The 17947-nt window shown below is 35.0% G+C and overlaps 2 protein-coding genes across 2 annotated transcripts; both read right to left on the minus strand.

Moving 5' to 3' along the window:
- Positions 1-4657: 4657 nt before the first annotated feature.
- Positions 4658-5089, minus strand: LOC110446739 (nascent polypeptide-associated complex subunit alpha, muscle-specific form-like). Its single transcript, XM_021492024.1, has one exon. The coding sequence runs from the start codon at positions 5087-5089 to the stop codon at positions 4658-4660; it is 432 nt and encodes a 143-aa protein (XP_021347699.1).
- A 2719-nt stretch (positions 5090-7808) lies between these two features.
- LOC110446750 (centromere protein S-like) lies at positions 7809-14847 on the minus strand. The gene is made up of 4 exons (XM_021492050.1): positions 14695-14847; positions 11290-11450; positions 10619-10685; positions 7809-9516 (listed from the first exon to the last, which is right to left on the minus strand). Exons 1-4 carry the CDS (start codon positions 14737-14739, stop codon positions 9394-9396), a joined length of 396 nt encoding a protein of 131 aa, XP_021347725.1. The 5' UTR covers positions 14740-14847; the 3' UTR covers positions 7809-9393.
- Between the last annotated feature and the right edge of the window lie 3100 nt (positions 14848-17947).

The following is a 17947-nucleotide window of genomic DNA, read 5'->3' on the forward strand; positions in this document are numbered from 1 at the left end:
CTTTAGTTTCAAGATATTGCATTTATTTTCAAAATCAAGATTCTTGGAGACAGAACAGTACATTTTAGGATATCTGGACAATGCAAGCCGAAAAGGTGTTTTTCTTAAGCTCATCGATCACCTGAAGATCATTTTGCGATTTCAAGTACAGAAAGTTGAACTCCCTCTTTACCGAATGTTTCTATTGGCCCAGGTAAGTTCTGACAACTGACAAGAATTGGCACTTAAAAATGTACAGATTAATGTATCAAACAGCATTTTGTCTCCATAAAGAGACGACATACATACGATTTGGCCTACTTCACGAAACTACTGCAGACCAAACGAGGTATGAGCTTGGCAAATTGAAATTGACATTTGTGTTACTTCAAAATAAATCCACGGTCAATGATTCTGATGTAATCAATAGTTTGTGTTTGTTGCATTTTACATTAGTATACAAATACAGTATATATATACATAACATAACATGATATAAAATAAACATACATTTATATTTAGACACACATATTTATTCATTATCATGCAAATACCAATAAAATTATCAGACAGGAAAGGTAGGATTATTTAAAATTTGCATTTTAATTTGAATTTGGATTTCTCTGTGAGCTGTCAGTGTGAGCATAATCAATATTTACATTTACTCAATTTCACAAGTTTATTCATATAAGTTACCTATAGCAAATTGGTCCAATTTTCAGGTTTGTGTGTTTTCAAAAAATGTTTTGCCATTTGGCCCATTCTCTTTGAAACTGGTTTAGGTAGCTTTCTCCCTTACTTATGAACCTTTTAGTGTATTTTTAGGGCAAAAATGCAAAGTTCATTCTTGAGGTACCTTGATCTATAGAGATATTGCTTTATTGTAAAGATGTTCCATTCTGACAATATATACCAAAAAGAAAAGGTTCTTTATGAAATTCAAATGAACAGTGAATTCAACAAATTTTCTAAATTTACGAGTAAAATTTGAACTTTCTCAGTTTCATAGCGTATATTCTATATCGTTACAATATATATTTTACAAATATTACAATAAGGACTGGCTACAAACCCAACTGAAATAAATACGAATGTGTTGTTAGAATATGGCGATTAATCCTGAATGGGAACCATTGCAATTTTGTATTTTTTGTTACAGAGAAAGGGAGTCTGAAAATCATTTTTCCAACAGTTTCATCAAACTGTTCGTCCCCTTTGTTATTCCACTTGCAAATACATCATTTTTACTAAGCAAATTGAAAATATCTTATGTATTTTTAATTTTTTAGCAAATATTTTCCTTTATAGCTGTAACAGTTCCATGATACATTGTAGGAAATTTACTCTAACACCATAACTATATTTCTCTGAATTCAAAAAAACGGAAGAAGTTGTTGTTATCCTTTTATAAGTCATTAACTACTGTACTACAACTCCATTCCTATACCAATCTTTATTTCATAAAAATGACACTAATATTATATATTATTCTTTTTTGTTTGTTTGTTAAATCGTATAGGCATGTCAGAGATCTGTTTTGAGTCTGTATATTTTCTCTCAAGAACAGTAAGATTTTTCCACGCAAGAAAGACATCTTTCCAGACCAGTTTTTACAGTTATTTTAACAAAGGGAAATTTACTCTGATCCTCAATTTACAAGAAGGTTTTTATAAATAGTCGAAATAAAAGTAATTTGCCATGTTCATGTTGCTGAGAGTAATCTTTTTATCCAAGTAAGTTTTAATGAGTCTATAAATGATTTAATATAAATCATTTTAAAAGTTATAAACTATACGTGATCCACTAACAGCACCTATCCAAGGTAAACTCTTGATAATCTTTTCTTCAGCCATTCACAGCATTGCTTCTCGGTTTAACTGTTCAGGATTCCTCTGTCATGAGGGTACGATTTAGTGTGTCATCCTCTAAGGCACGATATATCGCACGTGAAATACTATGACGTCATGAGAACAATATAATATGATGTCACAATAAGCTATTGAAAGGTCATGTTAGAGGAAAATAATCACCTGCTTCTGAAATTATCCCAATGAAAGAATCTTGCCTATGTTAATTATTACCTTTTAATATTTATTATGTTCAAATTAATTTGTGTGTGTGTGTGTGTGTGTGTGTGTGTGTGTTTGTGTGTGTCAGTACATTACAGCATTGGACTGCTTTCACTTGGCATTCATAGTTAATATGAATGTCAATGGGAACTTGACAAATTCAACATGAAGCTCTAGCTCAGTGGACATAGTCAATACTAATAACGTGCTTCATGGAATTTGCAACGTTCCAGTTGGCATTCATACTAATAATTACCATCTTAAGAATATTTTCATTTTATAGAAAAATTAGATTTCACCAAAATTAAGCATTTAGCCCAAATAATTTTATAACCCATGTATTCTTGTTTAATGAATAGAGCAGTCCTCTTCAGAGTCAGTGGTATCCGACGTTTACAATTATGGTGTCATACGTCACCATAGATATGTTGGCCATGACATGCGTCGCTGATATGAATGCCATCTGAACTTGGAAGGGTTATAAATTGGCAATGCCATAAAATGGTCATTATAACTTGCCATAACGACTCGTCGGGTTTTCAAGATTCCGTATTACAAGTTCAAGGATGTGTAGAACTTATCGGTTACATCGACGAATTGAAACCAGAATATGTTCCGAATATTTAGGCGACATTTTAGCGCATAGCTGGTAATATTTTGTTGCATTTATTCTGTCCTTGACGTCATCTTTTCCGTCATTGTTATTAGGTTCGATTTTTCGGAACGGAAAATCTAGTACTGAGTAAAGATGAGTAAGGTTTTGAAAAAAAAACACTTTTTAATCGAAACATTCCCCGTTATGGCCTCGGTCAATACTGTTTTTTGAAGTCAGGATAATGGCATTTTTGCCGACCATAATTATAAATTTTCTCCTCAGTATTAGGTTTAAACCCTTGTCATATTGAGATATTCTGTACATATTGTACTGTTGTTCTGGTCGGGTGGTGCAGTGGATAGCACAATTGCCTTTCACCAAGGCGGCCGGGGTTCGATTTCGCGATCGGACGTGAAAAGGTTGGGGGTCACCTGCCTGATCACGTGGGTTTTCTCCGGGTACTCCGGTTTCCTCCCACGCGCTAACATCCGGGCCAATAAGAATGATTAATATAAGTTGAAATAACTTGTTTCATAATTGTTGTAAAATAAATAAAGTTTATATTTTATACTATTGTTCTTTAAGTATCATTGCTATTTTTGGTTTATAATATCTTTACATTGCATCACTTAAAACGATAAATAGACACATTTTTAGCGCATTCTTATATTCCGCGTTCCATTTAATATAGTGTTTTATCAGTAGTACCTACATATTGTGTGTACTGCTGTACTCTTGTTATACCACAATGACCTGTCGTGTTAATCTCCGTTTACCATGTTACTTAGAGGAGAGTCAATATTCATACAAATAACATAGGTCGTTCTTTTCGTTGGAAGAAAGTGATCACACATTTACTTGTGCAACAGTCCCGACCACAGGGACCTGAGAAGTTGTTTCAGCTATATTTGGACCAAAACTAAGGTGTTCAGAGTAATTTTACATGTTTTAGGCAAGGAGTTTTGATCAACTTTTGATCAAAATGATCATTGTGGGTGTCATTTTTACCGAAAGTCGATCTTAACCCCTAAAACATATAAAATTTCTCTGAACACCTCAGTTTAGCTCCAAATATAGCTGTAACAAATTCGCAGGTCCCTGTGGTCCCGCTGTCCTTATAAATGTGTATATTGTAATAGATACACTGGAACAACTCGCTCTAAAGGGAAGGTATCAGCCTAGCGATTGGTCAGATTTTAAATACCTGAAACCAATCAAATAGCTAATTATAAAATATAATCATGTGTCTTTATTTGTACAAAGAGCTGAACCAACGGATTTTGAAGGTGATCTACAAAACGCCAAGCTGTTGAGCCTTCAGAAACACTTTCTGGTAGGTTATTGATGGAGACCAGCAAGAGATCCCAGAGGGATGATGTTGTCCACCTTCCTAAGATCTTCATTAGTTCTATGTAAGTTTGATATGTCCCCTTCATTTGATTTCTTTTCCCTGATCTGTTAGATCTATCGTCTTGTCAACGGTAAATACATATTGTGGTAACGTTATCATTAAAGTTTTATACAGTTGGTTTGAGAGTTTTCTTTCAATGTGAGGTCATTATTTATTTCTTAAGAAATAGGGATAACAAAATTGAACTCTCAAAATCCAAGATGACTACCTGGTGGCCATATTGGTGTTTTTTTATCATTCCTAAAATCAAACATGCACAACTATGGACAATGGGGAACTAGATATGAAATTTGAGAAAAAGTTAACTTATGGGTAAAATTTCATTAATCTTGATCTGTTTATGGGAACAAGTAAAAATAATTACCTGGTTTTAGTAATGTAGGCAAGAAACTGTGATAAAATAAATCTCTCAATATCCATAGAAGGTTGCCTGGTGCCCATCTTATATTTCCGATCAGTGTCAAAAATGAAACATAAACAACCGTGGACAAGAATTAAGTAAGGACGGCCTACCGACAAAGGGAAATTTGATCAGCCCATCATATGATGGTAATTAAAAATATAATAGATCCTATTGGAACTCAGACTGCACAGCTTCATGTTTCACTGTTGAGCACCAACTGTTGTGTTCACTCCTGAAGGAGGAGTTGTACCAACTGTTGTGTTCACTCCTGAAGGAGGAGTTGTACCAACTGTTGTGTTCACTCCTGAAGGAGGAGTTGTACCAACTGTTGTGTTCACTCCTGAAGGAGGAGTTGTACCAACTGTTGTGTTCACTCCTGAAGGAGGAGTTGTACCAACTGTTGTGTTCACTCCTGAAGGAGGAGTTGTACCAACTGTTGTGTTCACTCCTGAAGGAGGAGTTGTACCAACTGTTGTGTTCACTCCTGAAGGAGGAGTTGTACCAACTGTTGTGTTCACTCCTGAAGGAGGAGTTGTACCAACTGTTGTGTTCACTCCTGAAGGAGGAGTTGTACCAACTGTTGTGTTCACTCCTGAAGGAGGAGTTGTACCAAATGTAAATGTCTGTTCCATATACCAAAGGTCGCAGCCTAGGCATCAGCTACTCGTAGTACCTTTCAAAAGCCAAACATGTATGTTTGGAGGACGCAATTACAAACAAGAGATTATAAAATGTGAAATGAAAGTCAAACATTTAATATTTATATAAGTAAAAGATACAAAGCGTGGATCAGTGGTAAGATTGATTTCCCACCTCACAAGCAATCCTAACTGCCAAAGAAGCATGACACAATACAGCATGGATATCAAGAAGAAACATTTAAATATTTGGTGTGTTTTTTTTACCTCTGCGACCTTGAACTACATGTCAGAAACCTCCTCGGTTCTGTACAGGTCATTTGAAGTTTTCATTAGTCAACATGTTCAAACATCTGTGACCTTGACAGTGAATCACATATGCAATGTGATTATGTAGAAGAAAATTTGAACATTTAAACATTTTAATTTTCAGCGATGTTGAATGTGAGTCAATGTCATTCATTTGAGCAAACATAACATTCCTCAATCCCTTTAAACTACATGCCAGAAACTATGGTGCCTTAAATTCCTCATGGTCCTGTGCATGTCATTCAAACTTTTCAACATATGGAACATTGGGGACCAGTCAAGGTCATTCAATTGAACAAACATCATACTCTTCCAGCAATTTATAAGCTAAATTGCATGAAACTATGCTTTATGGTTCTGTAGAAGAAATGATTAAATTATATGACTTTTTGAACACATCTGGTGGGTGACCTTTACAGTGGATCAACAAAATTCATTTAAATGAACTGGATAGCCCTTTATCCCAGCTAGCTTTATGCCAAATATAGGAAGGCATGTGGAATTTTTAAATCGTTCACTTGAAACAAATTTGTTAACCTTTCACTCCTGTAAGTTGCTTTCTAGGTACCATGAATGTACAACATTCTCCTGATGAAATCATTTATAAACACAAAACGTTGGTGCTACTAGCTACATGGCCAATGCTACACCATTTCAAAGCTCATATAAAGTCCTCTCTAGGCCAGCTTCAACGTCCAATGGGTGGTCTCTCAACACAGGTTCAGTTTAAAATAAAATCTGTAACATGGAGAATGTTAAAAGTGTTCTCTTACAATTGGAGGTACATGTAGTTGCATGAGGAATTTTGAACGCAGAACAAAATTTCATGTCTTACCTTTTGCATATGATGTCTCCTCAGTTTCTGTTTTTGTCCTAATAATAATAATAATAATTTGAGGTCCTTATATATCACTTAATCGCAATCCAGTTTGTAGGTCGTCTCAAAGCTGTTCACAAATTATTATCGGTGGACCTTTGCAACCAGCCAATAGATTTCTCAACTTCCTGAGGAGCATAGTCAGTGCTGACGTTTCTGCGCTCACAGCTAGCATTCAACGATTCTTGCACTGCCCAACCACGTACTCATTTACTGCTGAGTAGACTGGAACAAGCGGAGTAAAGTATCTTGCTCAAAGATACAACACAGTGCCGTGACGTGACGTGACGTGACGTGACTCGAACCCGCAACCCTTCTGTCAGGAGCCCGGCGTCCGACCACTAGACTACCATGCTGCTATGAATTAATGCATTTACTTAAAATAATTTAGATATGTCTATGTGTCAGCCATGTGCCATATTTTTTTTCCTTGAGAGTTTGAATGATCTCATATCATGCTTGTAATAAACCATTGCACAGCTAGTGGTATAAGTAAATAAAGGGCCGACAAGGAAATAAAAACATGTGTTCATTTACAAAATTGTGGCATTGTATCTTGCAGTCAAAGAAAGCAAATTATTCTTGAAGTTCACAATGTTACATACAGTATGTTCAAAGTATGAAGAAAAGTCACATAATAAGGGAATAAAAAGTTACCAAATATAGGATGATCTAGGAAGAGTGACCTTGGCCAAGTTGATTAATTAAAAGACAACTACACAAAAACATTTCTTCAAGAATATTTTCTAAAACATTAAAATTTAAAATTAAATCTACATTTATAGGGATTCACCGTCCTTAAAAGACCATAACTGTTGAGAGGACATTAAACAATACTAAACCAAACCTATAAAGATTCAATACAATCTTCCACAGACAAGAAAAATACAAAAATATTTGTAACTTTAAAGATATCTCACAAAAATAACATTTTTAAGATTTACATTATTAATAAGTTAAGATAATCAGGCTAGATCAACAAGGTTTGGATATACTGCCCAGTCTGACTTTTGAATCATATTTCCATCACTGGATAAACATGCAAGGAATTGATAAATATATAATATTGCCCTTTGTGTGGATAAACACCAGAGAACCATTTCAAGACATGTCCCTAACTTTATGTATGTGTTGTGAAACAGTACCTTAACTCTTTCACCCCTATGTAACTTTAGTAGACTCTACCATGCATTGATATGGAGGGGTCCATTATGGTCTACAGTGGTGAAAGGGTTAAGCATGATTCCATTGGTTAAGGTACTGATTATGACATACTTAACACATTTTCCATAGTGACGACATTATTCATGGTGATTGTTCCCTGATCAGATACAGAATTCATGAGAAACGTATGGTATTCGGATACAGTACAAAATATTATTGGAGAAAATAGCTTCAGAACTTGTGATGGTTGGTTTTCATGTTTCTTACTTTCATTGGAAGTTGTGTTCCAAATTGTAAAAAAACAAGTGGTAGGGGGGGGAGGGTGTATTTAGATATTTGGAAAAGCATGACCATAGTGCTTCAATATACAGAAAATCAGCAGTTTTTCAAGATTTATTTTTAAATCTTAATACATTTCAATTACATAGCAAAGTGAGTACAGATTGTTTATACAACATGTAAATATATAATACTACAGAATAATAGCACTGCATTTATCTTATGTCACTTAAAACCTTAATTGTTTTCTCTAGAAAACGACTAATTTTAGGTAAAACAGTTAAATTACAAATAGAAATCATTCCTTTAAGCTTAAAATTGCTGTGGTTTGTAGTGTAATAATTATGGATTTTTTTCTTTCTTATTGATGATATACACTTGGATAATGCAATTTTGGATGTAATGCATAGCTAGGAAACATTGCAGGTGTACCTCAAGTAGTTTAATGATGGCATCTATAGCCTTATGTTAATAGTGTAGCACAAAAACCTTGTAAAGAATTATTTACTCTGCATTATATTAATTAGTTGTATTTCAGTTGACTCTGTGTCACTCATTTACTCAGTAATACTCATTGCTTATATCTGAGTTGACTCATTGTTACATCTGTTCGCTCACTGTAACCAGAGACGTATAATACATTGTATTATACATCTCTGCTGTAACTAACTTGTTGCTAAAACTCTGAGTTGACTAAATTTTACTTTATAGCTCCGAGTTGACTAATTTTTACCAATTGATTACATCTATGTTGTTTCACTGTAATAACTAACTTGTTGCTCAAATTCTGAAATAACTAAATGTAACTTTACATCTCTGAGTGGACTCATTGTTACCAATTGATTACATCAATGATAGCTCACTGTTACTAACTTGTTGCTTAAAATCTTAACTGACTTGGTGTTATTCATTGTAAATACATATTAATTATCTTAAATGTTGAGTATATGGACATATGGAGTATTGAAGTCTCCTAAGAATTTAATGAGTTTAATTCAATATCATCTTCTGTTTAGACTGGATATTTTTCGGTGATCTCTTTTTAACTCATGTTCCTATCAGTTAACTCAATGCTATTCACAGCTTGAAGTTCTCTGATCTTAAATAATTGATTTTCTAAGTTGTCTCAGTATTCAATGTTTCTCAAAGAGACCTTTTTTTTTTTTTAAATTTCTCAGTCAACTCAATGTCATTTAATGTTCATCAGTCATATCAAAGGTGACTCGGTATAGTGAAACATTCCTTCGAGTTGACTCAGTATTCAATGTTTCTCAAAGAGGACTCAACTCTTTTTCTTCAAATTCTCTCAGATTCGACTAAATTTGATTTAATGTTCATCAGTCATATCAAGGTCTCCTCTGAGGTGACTCAGTGTAGTAAAACATTTCTCTGAGTTCACTCAGTATTCAATGTTTCTCAAAGAGGACTCAATTTTTCTCTCTTGAGTCGACACAATGTCATTTAATCAGTCTTATCAAGGTCTCCTCTGAGGTGACTCAGTGTAGTAAAACATTTCCCTGAGTTGACTCAGTATTCAAAGAGGACTCAATTTCTTTTAATATTTCTTTCAGAGTCGACTCAATGTCATTAAATGTTCATCAGTCGTATCAAAGTCTCCTCTGGGTGACTCAATGTAGTAAACCATTCCTCCGAGTTGACTCAGTATAATTCAGTGCTCCTCATCTGAGTCGGCTACGGCAGCTGCACTACTTTTCTTCTTGGTTGCAGTCTTTTTCTTCTGTTTGACCTTGCTTTCAGTATGTGTCTGGTGGATGCCCGAGATATGCTCCAACTAAAAGGAAACAGGAAAATATTTCTACAATGTATTCACTTTGTCTTTCCAATTCAAAAACTCATATCCAGCAAACTTTTGATATGTTCTGTAAATATATAATAATTATAAGATTGAATAAATAACTACATGACTTACTATGAAATCACTAATTTTTGTGGGTAATCTTCAACCAAGAATTCACAGGTCCACGAAGTTATCACAAGTTTGATATAAAGCAATTCTCCATTTGAGTAGGTACGGTTCTCATAATCCACAAATTCATGTACCCAAGAAATGGTGATTTATCAGGAAACCATGAAATTTGGATCCTTCAAAAATATCTGAATACACAGTAAGTTATTAAATATACATGACATAATAATGACAATATATCAGCAGCATTTCCCCTTTCAGACAGCTTCTTGCAGATTTAATTTTCATAGTATAGGTGTGAAAATTGAGAGATCTCAACCCCTCAGGTTAAGATTTTTTCTTTGCAGGACTCGGCTTTTTGTAACTGCAGTGTATATGCAGTAACATATTCTCTTACTGGAAAATGTGAGATTGTCTGTACAACCTATAAACTGTATGATATTATATAAATATCACATTCATGAGAGGGCGATATTGCATATTTTCACCCCAAGGAAGCATTGTTAACCGAGGCGAAGCCGAGGTCAACAATGCTTTCCGAGGGGTGAAAGTATGCAATATCGCCCTCTCATGAATGTGATTTTTATTTTATTATACCGAGTGTCATGTTTAGGTGTTTCACCACTTCACCATTTTTAAAGGTCCTTGTGTTGATTTGACATAAACCAAGACTTCATCTCAACAGTTGTCGAATGAACCAACCATGAATGTGATTTGATAACACCCTGGCACTGGAACGAACCGTGCACACATATGTTTGGCGCATGTAACAATTTTTGGAATAACACCCTCGCACTGGGACGAACCGTGCACGCATACGTTTGGCGCATGTGATATTTTTTGGAATGTCACCCTGTCTTCTTTATCTTTGTAAAACGAGCAAGTAACATTGAAAATGTTCACATCTTTCTCAACCAATCAGATTACGAGATTTTAACAGAAGGTATAATAATAATGAAATGTTTACGAGTTTTGGACATTTCCTCAGAAGAAGCTTGACATCATCTGCATTAACAGTGGTTCTTTTGGCATGCCTGAAATTATAGGAACACACGGAATCAGCCTAAATGCTTAAATCATGGATAAGATCTTGATCATCTATCAACAAAAAATGTCACACATTTCATACATAAACAGCCCATAATATACCTCCTTTAGACGAAGTCCATGGAGGAAAAAAGGAAAAGGAAAGATTCCTAAACTAAGAAAATTGCACTTGTCTGCGAAATAAGTTATTAATAATTCAACATTAAAATTGTTATACTTTGATTATTCTGCACAATCGAAAAAATTCTGAATTTGTAATATTAAGGAAGTTAACTAAACTTTCAAATTCAGAAATAATACAGAACAGATACTCTAGCAATCAATGATACATATAGGACTACATGTATATCTTTCAGACAGCTTCTTGCAGATTTTATTTTCATAGTATAGGTGTGAAAATTGAGAGATCTCAACCCCTCAGGTTAAGATTTTTTCTTTGCAGGACTCGGCTTTTTGTAACTGCAGTGTATATGCAGTAACATATTCTCTTACTGGAAAATGTGAGATTGTCTGTACAACCTATACATTTCTAACTGCATGAAATTAAGTTAAAATTTGGACATAGATTTCATTCATATGTTTAAAACCTACTTAGCAAACATTTCTAAATCTTGTGTAACATCTTGGACGTATCGCCATGTTGTTTCAGCGATGGCTGCCATAACGGAGTTGTTTATAGGGACCTTGGAGTCGTCGTCTTGTAGTTCTGAACAGATTCTCACCACAGTATGATGGACCGATGCCTTCAGTCTCTGAAAAAAAATTGAAGTTTTGTTAGGAAGTTTATTTATCAAGATTTAACATCCCATCAAAACCATCAGGTCACAGAGGGCCACACAGGATAAAATGTAAACAGCAAGTGTGCCAAAAGAGGAACGGATAGAATTATTTAAATTACATAAATGTGTATATAGAAGAAAAATATAATGGTCCAAATTACTGAAATGAACAAAGGGCAATAACTTTTGCTAAAAATGTCAAATCAAAATTCTTTTAAGGGATCGAGACAAAACTTCATTTCATGATTATCATGCATGTATACCAAGTTTCAAAGAGATCGGTCGAAAAATGTAGGAGGAGATCTCCGGACAAAATTCAAATACTGAAATGAACAATGGGCAATAACTTTTGAAAAAATTGTCGAATCAAAATTCAGGGAGACACAACTTCATATCAGACTATAATGTATACCAAGTTTCAAATAGATCAGTCGAAAAATGTAGCAGGAGATTGCCGGACAAACAAAGTTTACGCCGGACGGACAACGCCACACCATAATACTACCGTCAATTTGACGGTCGTATAAAAAAGAATGCTGACAAAGTTCTTATTCCATGGATGCACATGCTACCTTAGTAACCATCATGGCAACCCGCTTCAACTTTTTTTTCTGCGTAAGGTAGCATTAAAAAAAAAAGAATGTAAATATAAGGATTGACCTTCATTTTGACGGCATATACGGTAGTATGAACGCAGTTGGCAATGAACTTATTCTGTCTGGAGCGCTAATGTGCACCATAGAAAATGTCTGTTGCCAACTTTGTTCATACTACCGTATACGCTGTCAAAATGAAGGTCAATCCTTAAATAACATATAGATTGGACCTGTATGAAAATGAACATAAGGACTGTCCTGAAGAAGCTAGTGTCCATATTCAAAATCATGAAAGACCTACTGGTCAAATTTTGCACTACCACAAAATACGCAATAGAAAATAGTATAAAAAAATTCAACTGGTGCAGAAATATTTTAGCACTATAAATAAAGCAAGTAAAGCACTAAAATCAATCTGAATCTGATTAAAATACATGCCTGCCTTCCAAGACGCAAGAGTACTTAGGGATTATTGAAGATATTTACTTTAATCAGATTGTGCTAAAACAATCACTAAAATATGTACGTTTACATAACTTCACATGGATTATCCCATTTTTTTATGTTGATTCCCACGGGTCTGATACAGCTGTGAAAGACAAATGTTTCAAGCCGACGTTTTACTTTCAATGAATCGAACTGTATCAGTTTCGGTAAATTTTAGCCATGAAGTAATTATATCTATTTATACAAAATTCAGTCCCCTTTGCCACTTGCAAGAGCTCCTTTATACCAAATACAGTTAGAACCCCTTTCTGGGAGTAACTTAGAGATTTATCCCTTACCTATGTTGACCCCTTCCCCTCTGCCCCAAAAGGTACAAAAAATATATTGTTTATTCAAGATTAAGTCCCCTTGGCATATTTTTATACCAGAGTGGGATCAAATCCCTTCACCTGTCCTGGATGAGTGTAGTAGGCTCTGTTGGGCCCTGCCCCTCTGCCCCACCTTTTATTCATAAAAAATGAAGTCTCCTTGGTCAATTAAAGGGACCCTGTGTAGCGGAACTGGACTGGGTCATCTCGCTAATGACCAGGTACATAGTTCAATATGTACATTGTCCATCTAGAGTATGTAGGGAACCTGTTGGAATCCTGATCTGGCCTGGGTTGTAAACAGTGTTGTCTTTGGGGGGGCGAAGACTTAGATAAGGGAGGGAGGAATGCAGCGGAAGCAAGAACTGGGCTGGGTCGTCGGTTGATCGGCGTGACCAGGTACTTCAGTAGGTACAGCGTCTACAGGTCTAAATTTCGGAAGTTCCCAGGTTCGAATCCTGGTCTGGCCATGAGTATTTCCTATTCCTTTTATACCTGTAGCAGTTTTGGGTTTTAAGTATATATTTATAGTCGGGGAAATAATTTCCGAGTATTTTTTTTTTATATGTTTAAGGCCATCTGATGGGATTTCCCTGTTGATGTACTTTTAGCAACAGGTATATTTGTGTAACTGGTTTGACTGCTGGGATTGACCCTTGGCATACGGGTCTGTTGGGTCAGTAGGAGGCATTCAAGAGTATTCATAATTAGATAGTTAGCTGGCTGTCAAGTTTTGTCCTGGGAACTGTACATGTAAGCCAGAAAAGACACTGGACACTTTTTGGGGGTTAGTCGGTGGGCCCAGGGAAGTAGGGCTAGGAGCAAGATATCTAGGCTAGTAATCCTACATTGGTTAGTCAGTGAGTATCGTTTTGTTTTAGTGTATATATACTGTTCTAGTCTTGTGTCGTATTTACCTGGGTAGTTGTACGTGTATGGGTATACGTAGCGTGACGAGAGGTAGTGTTATAAGGGAACGGTCTTGGGATGAATTTTGTCATATATGTTAATCTGTATGGTATAGTATCGCTAGTGTTGTGTGTATACGTAATAAATCTTTCATATACTCCACTTTATTTGCTTGTTATGTTGTTCATCATGTTATATAGAAACTAGAGGTGATAAAAAGTCGGAACCTGGAGAGTGGATCTGAGAAAACAAATAGCCACTGTACGATAAATTTTACACACCTGTGTATACATTACTAACTTAAAACGTCCAATAATAGTCAATACACACCAGGATAGGTTCAGACATCCATGCATTTACATGTTGCTAAAGTGTGATTAATTCTCATGCCACCTCCATCATAAACTTATTTACTTATTATTATCTATTGATCGAAACGAGCTCCTGTGCAGGCTGTCACAGAGGTTCGTTACAAATGTCTGAAATACACATACATGTATATATATATATGCTATACTGATATGGCTCACAGCATAGTGTGACACTGTCCTGTGATCAAATCAGTATGGCATATATAGGTGTATTTCAGACATTTTTTAAATGTAACCACAGGAGCCTAACATTCTGTCAAAAATGAATAAAAGTTATGCATACAAAAAAAGTATATAATTTTTTTCGAAAACCACAAATTGTGTCACCTCCATTATATTGCTTATAGTGACTAGTGTGTTGTAGGCCTACTGTCAGTAGAGTAATGGAGAATAAGGTCAGTGATACAATTTGTCATTAGGCAAGAGACGTATAATACATTATTATACGTCTCTGATTAGGCGTAGCTGGATTATACTATAAACTTCGACAGTTAATCACTCATCTATAAATCACTGCTAAAGTTACCTGTCTGTGTTGTAGATTATCCATGTCATCATCTTCAGTCGCCATTACGTAAGAGACAATTGCGTGTTTTAGATTTTAACAACTAGGTAAACAAGCCAGCGTTGATCCACATTTGGATTTCGCGGTTATTTTAGAACTCTTCAAATGGGAAGATAAAAAGGGTGTAATAATCCTGTTTTAAGGATACTTGACCATAATATTTTTTCTTTTCTTTTCCACGGACATTAGATAACATTGCCTTATTCCTTGTTGCTACGTACTAACACGAAATTAATTGAAGATAGCAGATAAGATAGTTACAATTAATTTTAAGATCGCTTCATGTGTTGTATCACGGAATTAGAATTATCTAAGACCAAAACGGACCAATCGGAACCGAATCGGACCGAAACGAAATCGAAGCTATTTGTGCGTGACCAAAACGGACCCCGATCGGAACCGAAACGAAAGTGTTTTTTTTTTTGTTTTTTGTTTTTGTAAATTTGAGCTGTGTTTCTATTTCTCGTGTATAACACCTCAAAATTATTATTAATGCTATCAATACATATACTAATTAAATTCTGACACAATTTCTGACAGGATATAATTCATTTCAGGAGTCTTGTGTTATATACATACAATAATGGCATGTAGCTATGTTATATAAATACAAGAACATGCCTAGATGTTCATACATTAGAAAGGCAATTACGTCAAAAATTATAAATGGATAATTTATTGTGTTCTATTTGTGTACCGAATTTTTGGAAATGGGCGAGTCTTCTTTTCCCCTCTTATTTTTTTTCAATTTTGTGTAGAGAATGTGAAATTATGGCACATATGAAACTGTAGAACAAATCATTATAGCATAGGCTGTAAAAGGAACCGAATTGAAAAGGCTCATTCCCCGAACACCAACTCTGGAGAATTGAAAGGAAGGTGAAATTCTCTGAAGTTTAGTTATAGCCCGTTTCAACTAAGAATGTCAACTCATTTTGTAGATATGATACTAAAGTCAAATATAAAATGGATAACAAGTTTTTATTCATACATTTAACTGTAATACACATTTAATACAGCACTAAGTAATAGAAAATAATCATTAAATATTAATATTTACATCATATGAAAAATAAAATTCCTTAATTTAAGCCTCATTGATACTAATGTCAGCAATAAAATAAAGTTTCTATTCATACATATAACAGTAATACACATTTAAAACAGCACTAAAAGTTAATTATTAAATACAAATATAAACGAAACGACTAAATGAAGCTGAAGTTTCTAGCACAAATCACATTCTCTATATATATCACTTAAGTCTCTAGCACAAAACATTCTATCCAAGATGCAGAAGCTGTGATGCTGAATCGGCGTAGGTCATCAGGGCGATAGTTCCAGTCTGATAACGGTCTTTCATGTTGGCCAGCTGGCGTCTGTCGATGTTGGTGTATCTCTTCTTTCGGGGTTAATATAGACTTTATTTCATTTCAAATTAAGTTGCATTACATCACATAACATACAAAGTACAGAGGAATGGGATCCGGAAACAAGTTGAAATAACTTATATAAATCCGTTTCCGAGAATGTATCTCATTAATTTAAGACATGATGGTATAGTTACTGAATTCTATGGAAAGAAATATAAACACTTAAAACAGAAGCTTACTTTTAAACGTAGTTCAAGGGATATTTGAAATGAGAGTAAAAGAAAAGGGGTACGGGGGGATGGGGGTATAGATGCCCGTGCCAATAAGAATAGAAGGAGAAGAAATATGTGATGTGAAACAAAGGATCGTTGTATAATGAATAGAACTTAGTCAAATCTTTTAGAATGGATGATGAAGTTTTGTACAGATGAAAAAATTAAGGCATTTTCGTCTTCTGTAAGCTCATTATTCCCGAACAAAAGTAAATCAGTTGAGAGTGGATGATTGATTTCGTTAAATGTATGTAACCGAAGTTGAGAAAAAAGACAACAATGTAATAGATAATGTTCATTGGTTTCATTTGCTTGCATGCAAGAACACAGAGGACTATCAATTAGATTTCTCTGGTATAGATAAAACTTAAGGGAACTACACTCCATTCTGCCCCAGTCTGGTACCGTTAAAGTAGAAAATTTGAATTTTGTGAGAGGGCTTGCGTAGATAGGTTTTAAGTTTATAGATTGAAGGGTCGTTCTTGACATAGTCAGGCAAGGAGTTCCAGATACTGATGACAGATGGGAAAAAAGATTTATTATAGAGACTCGTATGACTAACTAGTGGACGAAAATTATTTCCCGTGCGAGTATCATGGTTGTGGTAATTACGGTTACGCTGAGGTAGAATATCTAGAAGATATTGAGGAGCCGGACCATGAACCATTTTGTGGAAAAGAATAAGCTTGTGCTGTTTACGTCTTTCCTCGAGGGGAAGCCAACCTGTTTCAGTATACAGTTTAATTCTACTTGTGAGTCTAGTGCCGCCAGTGACTATGCGTGCTGCTTCTAATTGAAGATTTTCTAATAATTCAGATTAAGCTTTAGTAAGGGNTATATATATCAAAAATAAAAGAGGTCCAAGAATTGAGCCCTGTGGAACACCAGCCTTAACATTTAACCAATTTGAATTTTTACCATTGATGACAACTCTCTGCTTTCGATCGGAAAGATAATTTTCAAACCAAACTAATAGCGAATTTCGAATCCCATAGCTGGATAATTTACAAAGAAGGCTTCTATGCCGAACTCGATCGAAAGCTTTGCTAATATCACAGAAGACCATACGTATTTCCTTACCATTGTCTAAGGCTAAATATATATCATGAATGATCGCAAGAAGTTGATTTGATGATGATGGGGGGATAGGAGGGAGTGAGCGTGCAAAAAAATGTAGACATATTTGAAGACACATTTTTTCCATTAATTTACCAACGATCGATAGCAGTGATATAGGTCTGTAATTAGTTAATATAGACTTGCTTTCTTTTTTATGCACAGGATTGACGTTAGCAAGCTTCCATTCAGATGGGAATAAACCAGATCTAATTGACCTGTTAAAGAGATTTCTTAAGGGGACACATATGGTATTTACTGATTCTTTAAGAAGACGAGGATTTACCAGGGGAAAGGGGAAAGACCAGACCAATTGTAGCAAGATTCCTTTTCAACAANTAGAACATCTGCGCTGACTCTAGGAATATCAACGGTTACGTAAAGAGAGATGTCATCAGCGAATAACTCTATTTTAGCTTGTATATCTTTAACAATGTCATTTATATATATCAA

This window comes from Mizuhopecten yessoensis, unplaced genomic scaffold (genome assembly GCF_002113885.1).
Source record: "Mizuhopecten yessoensis strain PY_sf001 unplaced genomic scaffold, ASM211388v2 scaffold2977, whole genome shotgun sequence".
Taxonomy (NCBI): Eukaryota; Metazoa; Mollusca; class Bivalvia; order Pectinida; family Pectinidae; genus Mizuhopecten; species Mizuhopecten yessoensis.

Coding starts and splice junctions, on each gene's coding strand:
- LOC110446739 (XM_021492024.1), bottom strand. CDS start 5,089: ATGGAACAGACATTTACATTTGGTACAACTCCTCCTTCAGGAGTGAAC.
- LOC110446750 (XM_021492050.1), bottom strand. CDS start 14,739: ATGGCGACTGAAGATGATGACATGGATAATCTACAACACAGACAG. Junction 11,451..14,694: donor ATAATCTACAACACAGACAG/GTAACTTTAGCA, acceptor ATTTTTTTTCAG/AGACTGAAGGCATCGGTCCA. Junction 10,686..11,289: donor GATTTAGAAATGTTTGCTAA/GTAGGTTTTAAA, acceptor CTATAATTTCAG/GCATGCCAAAAGAACCACTG.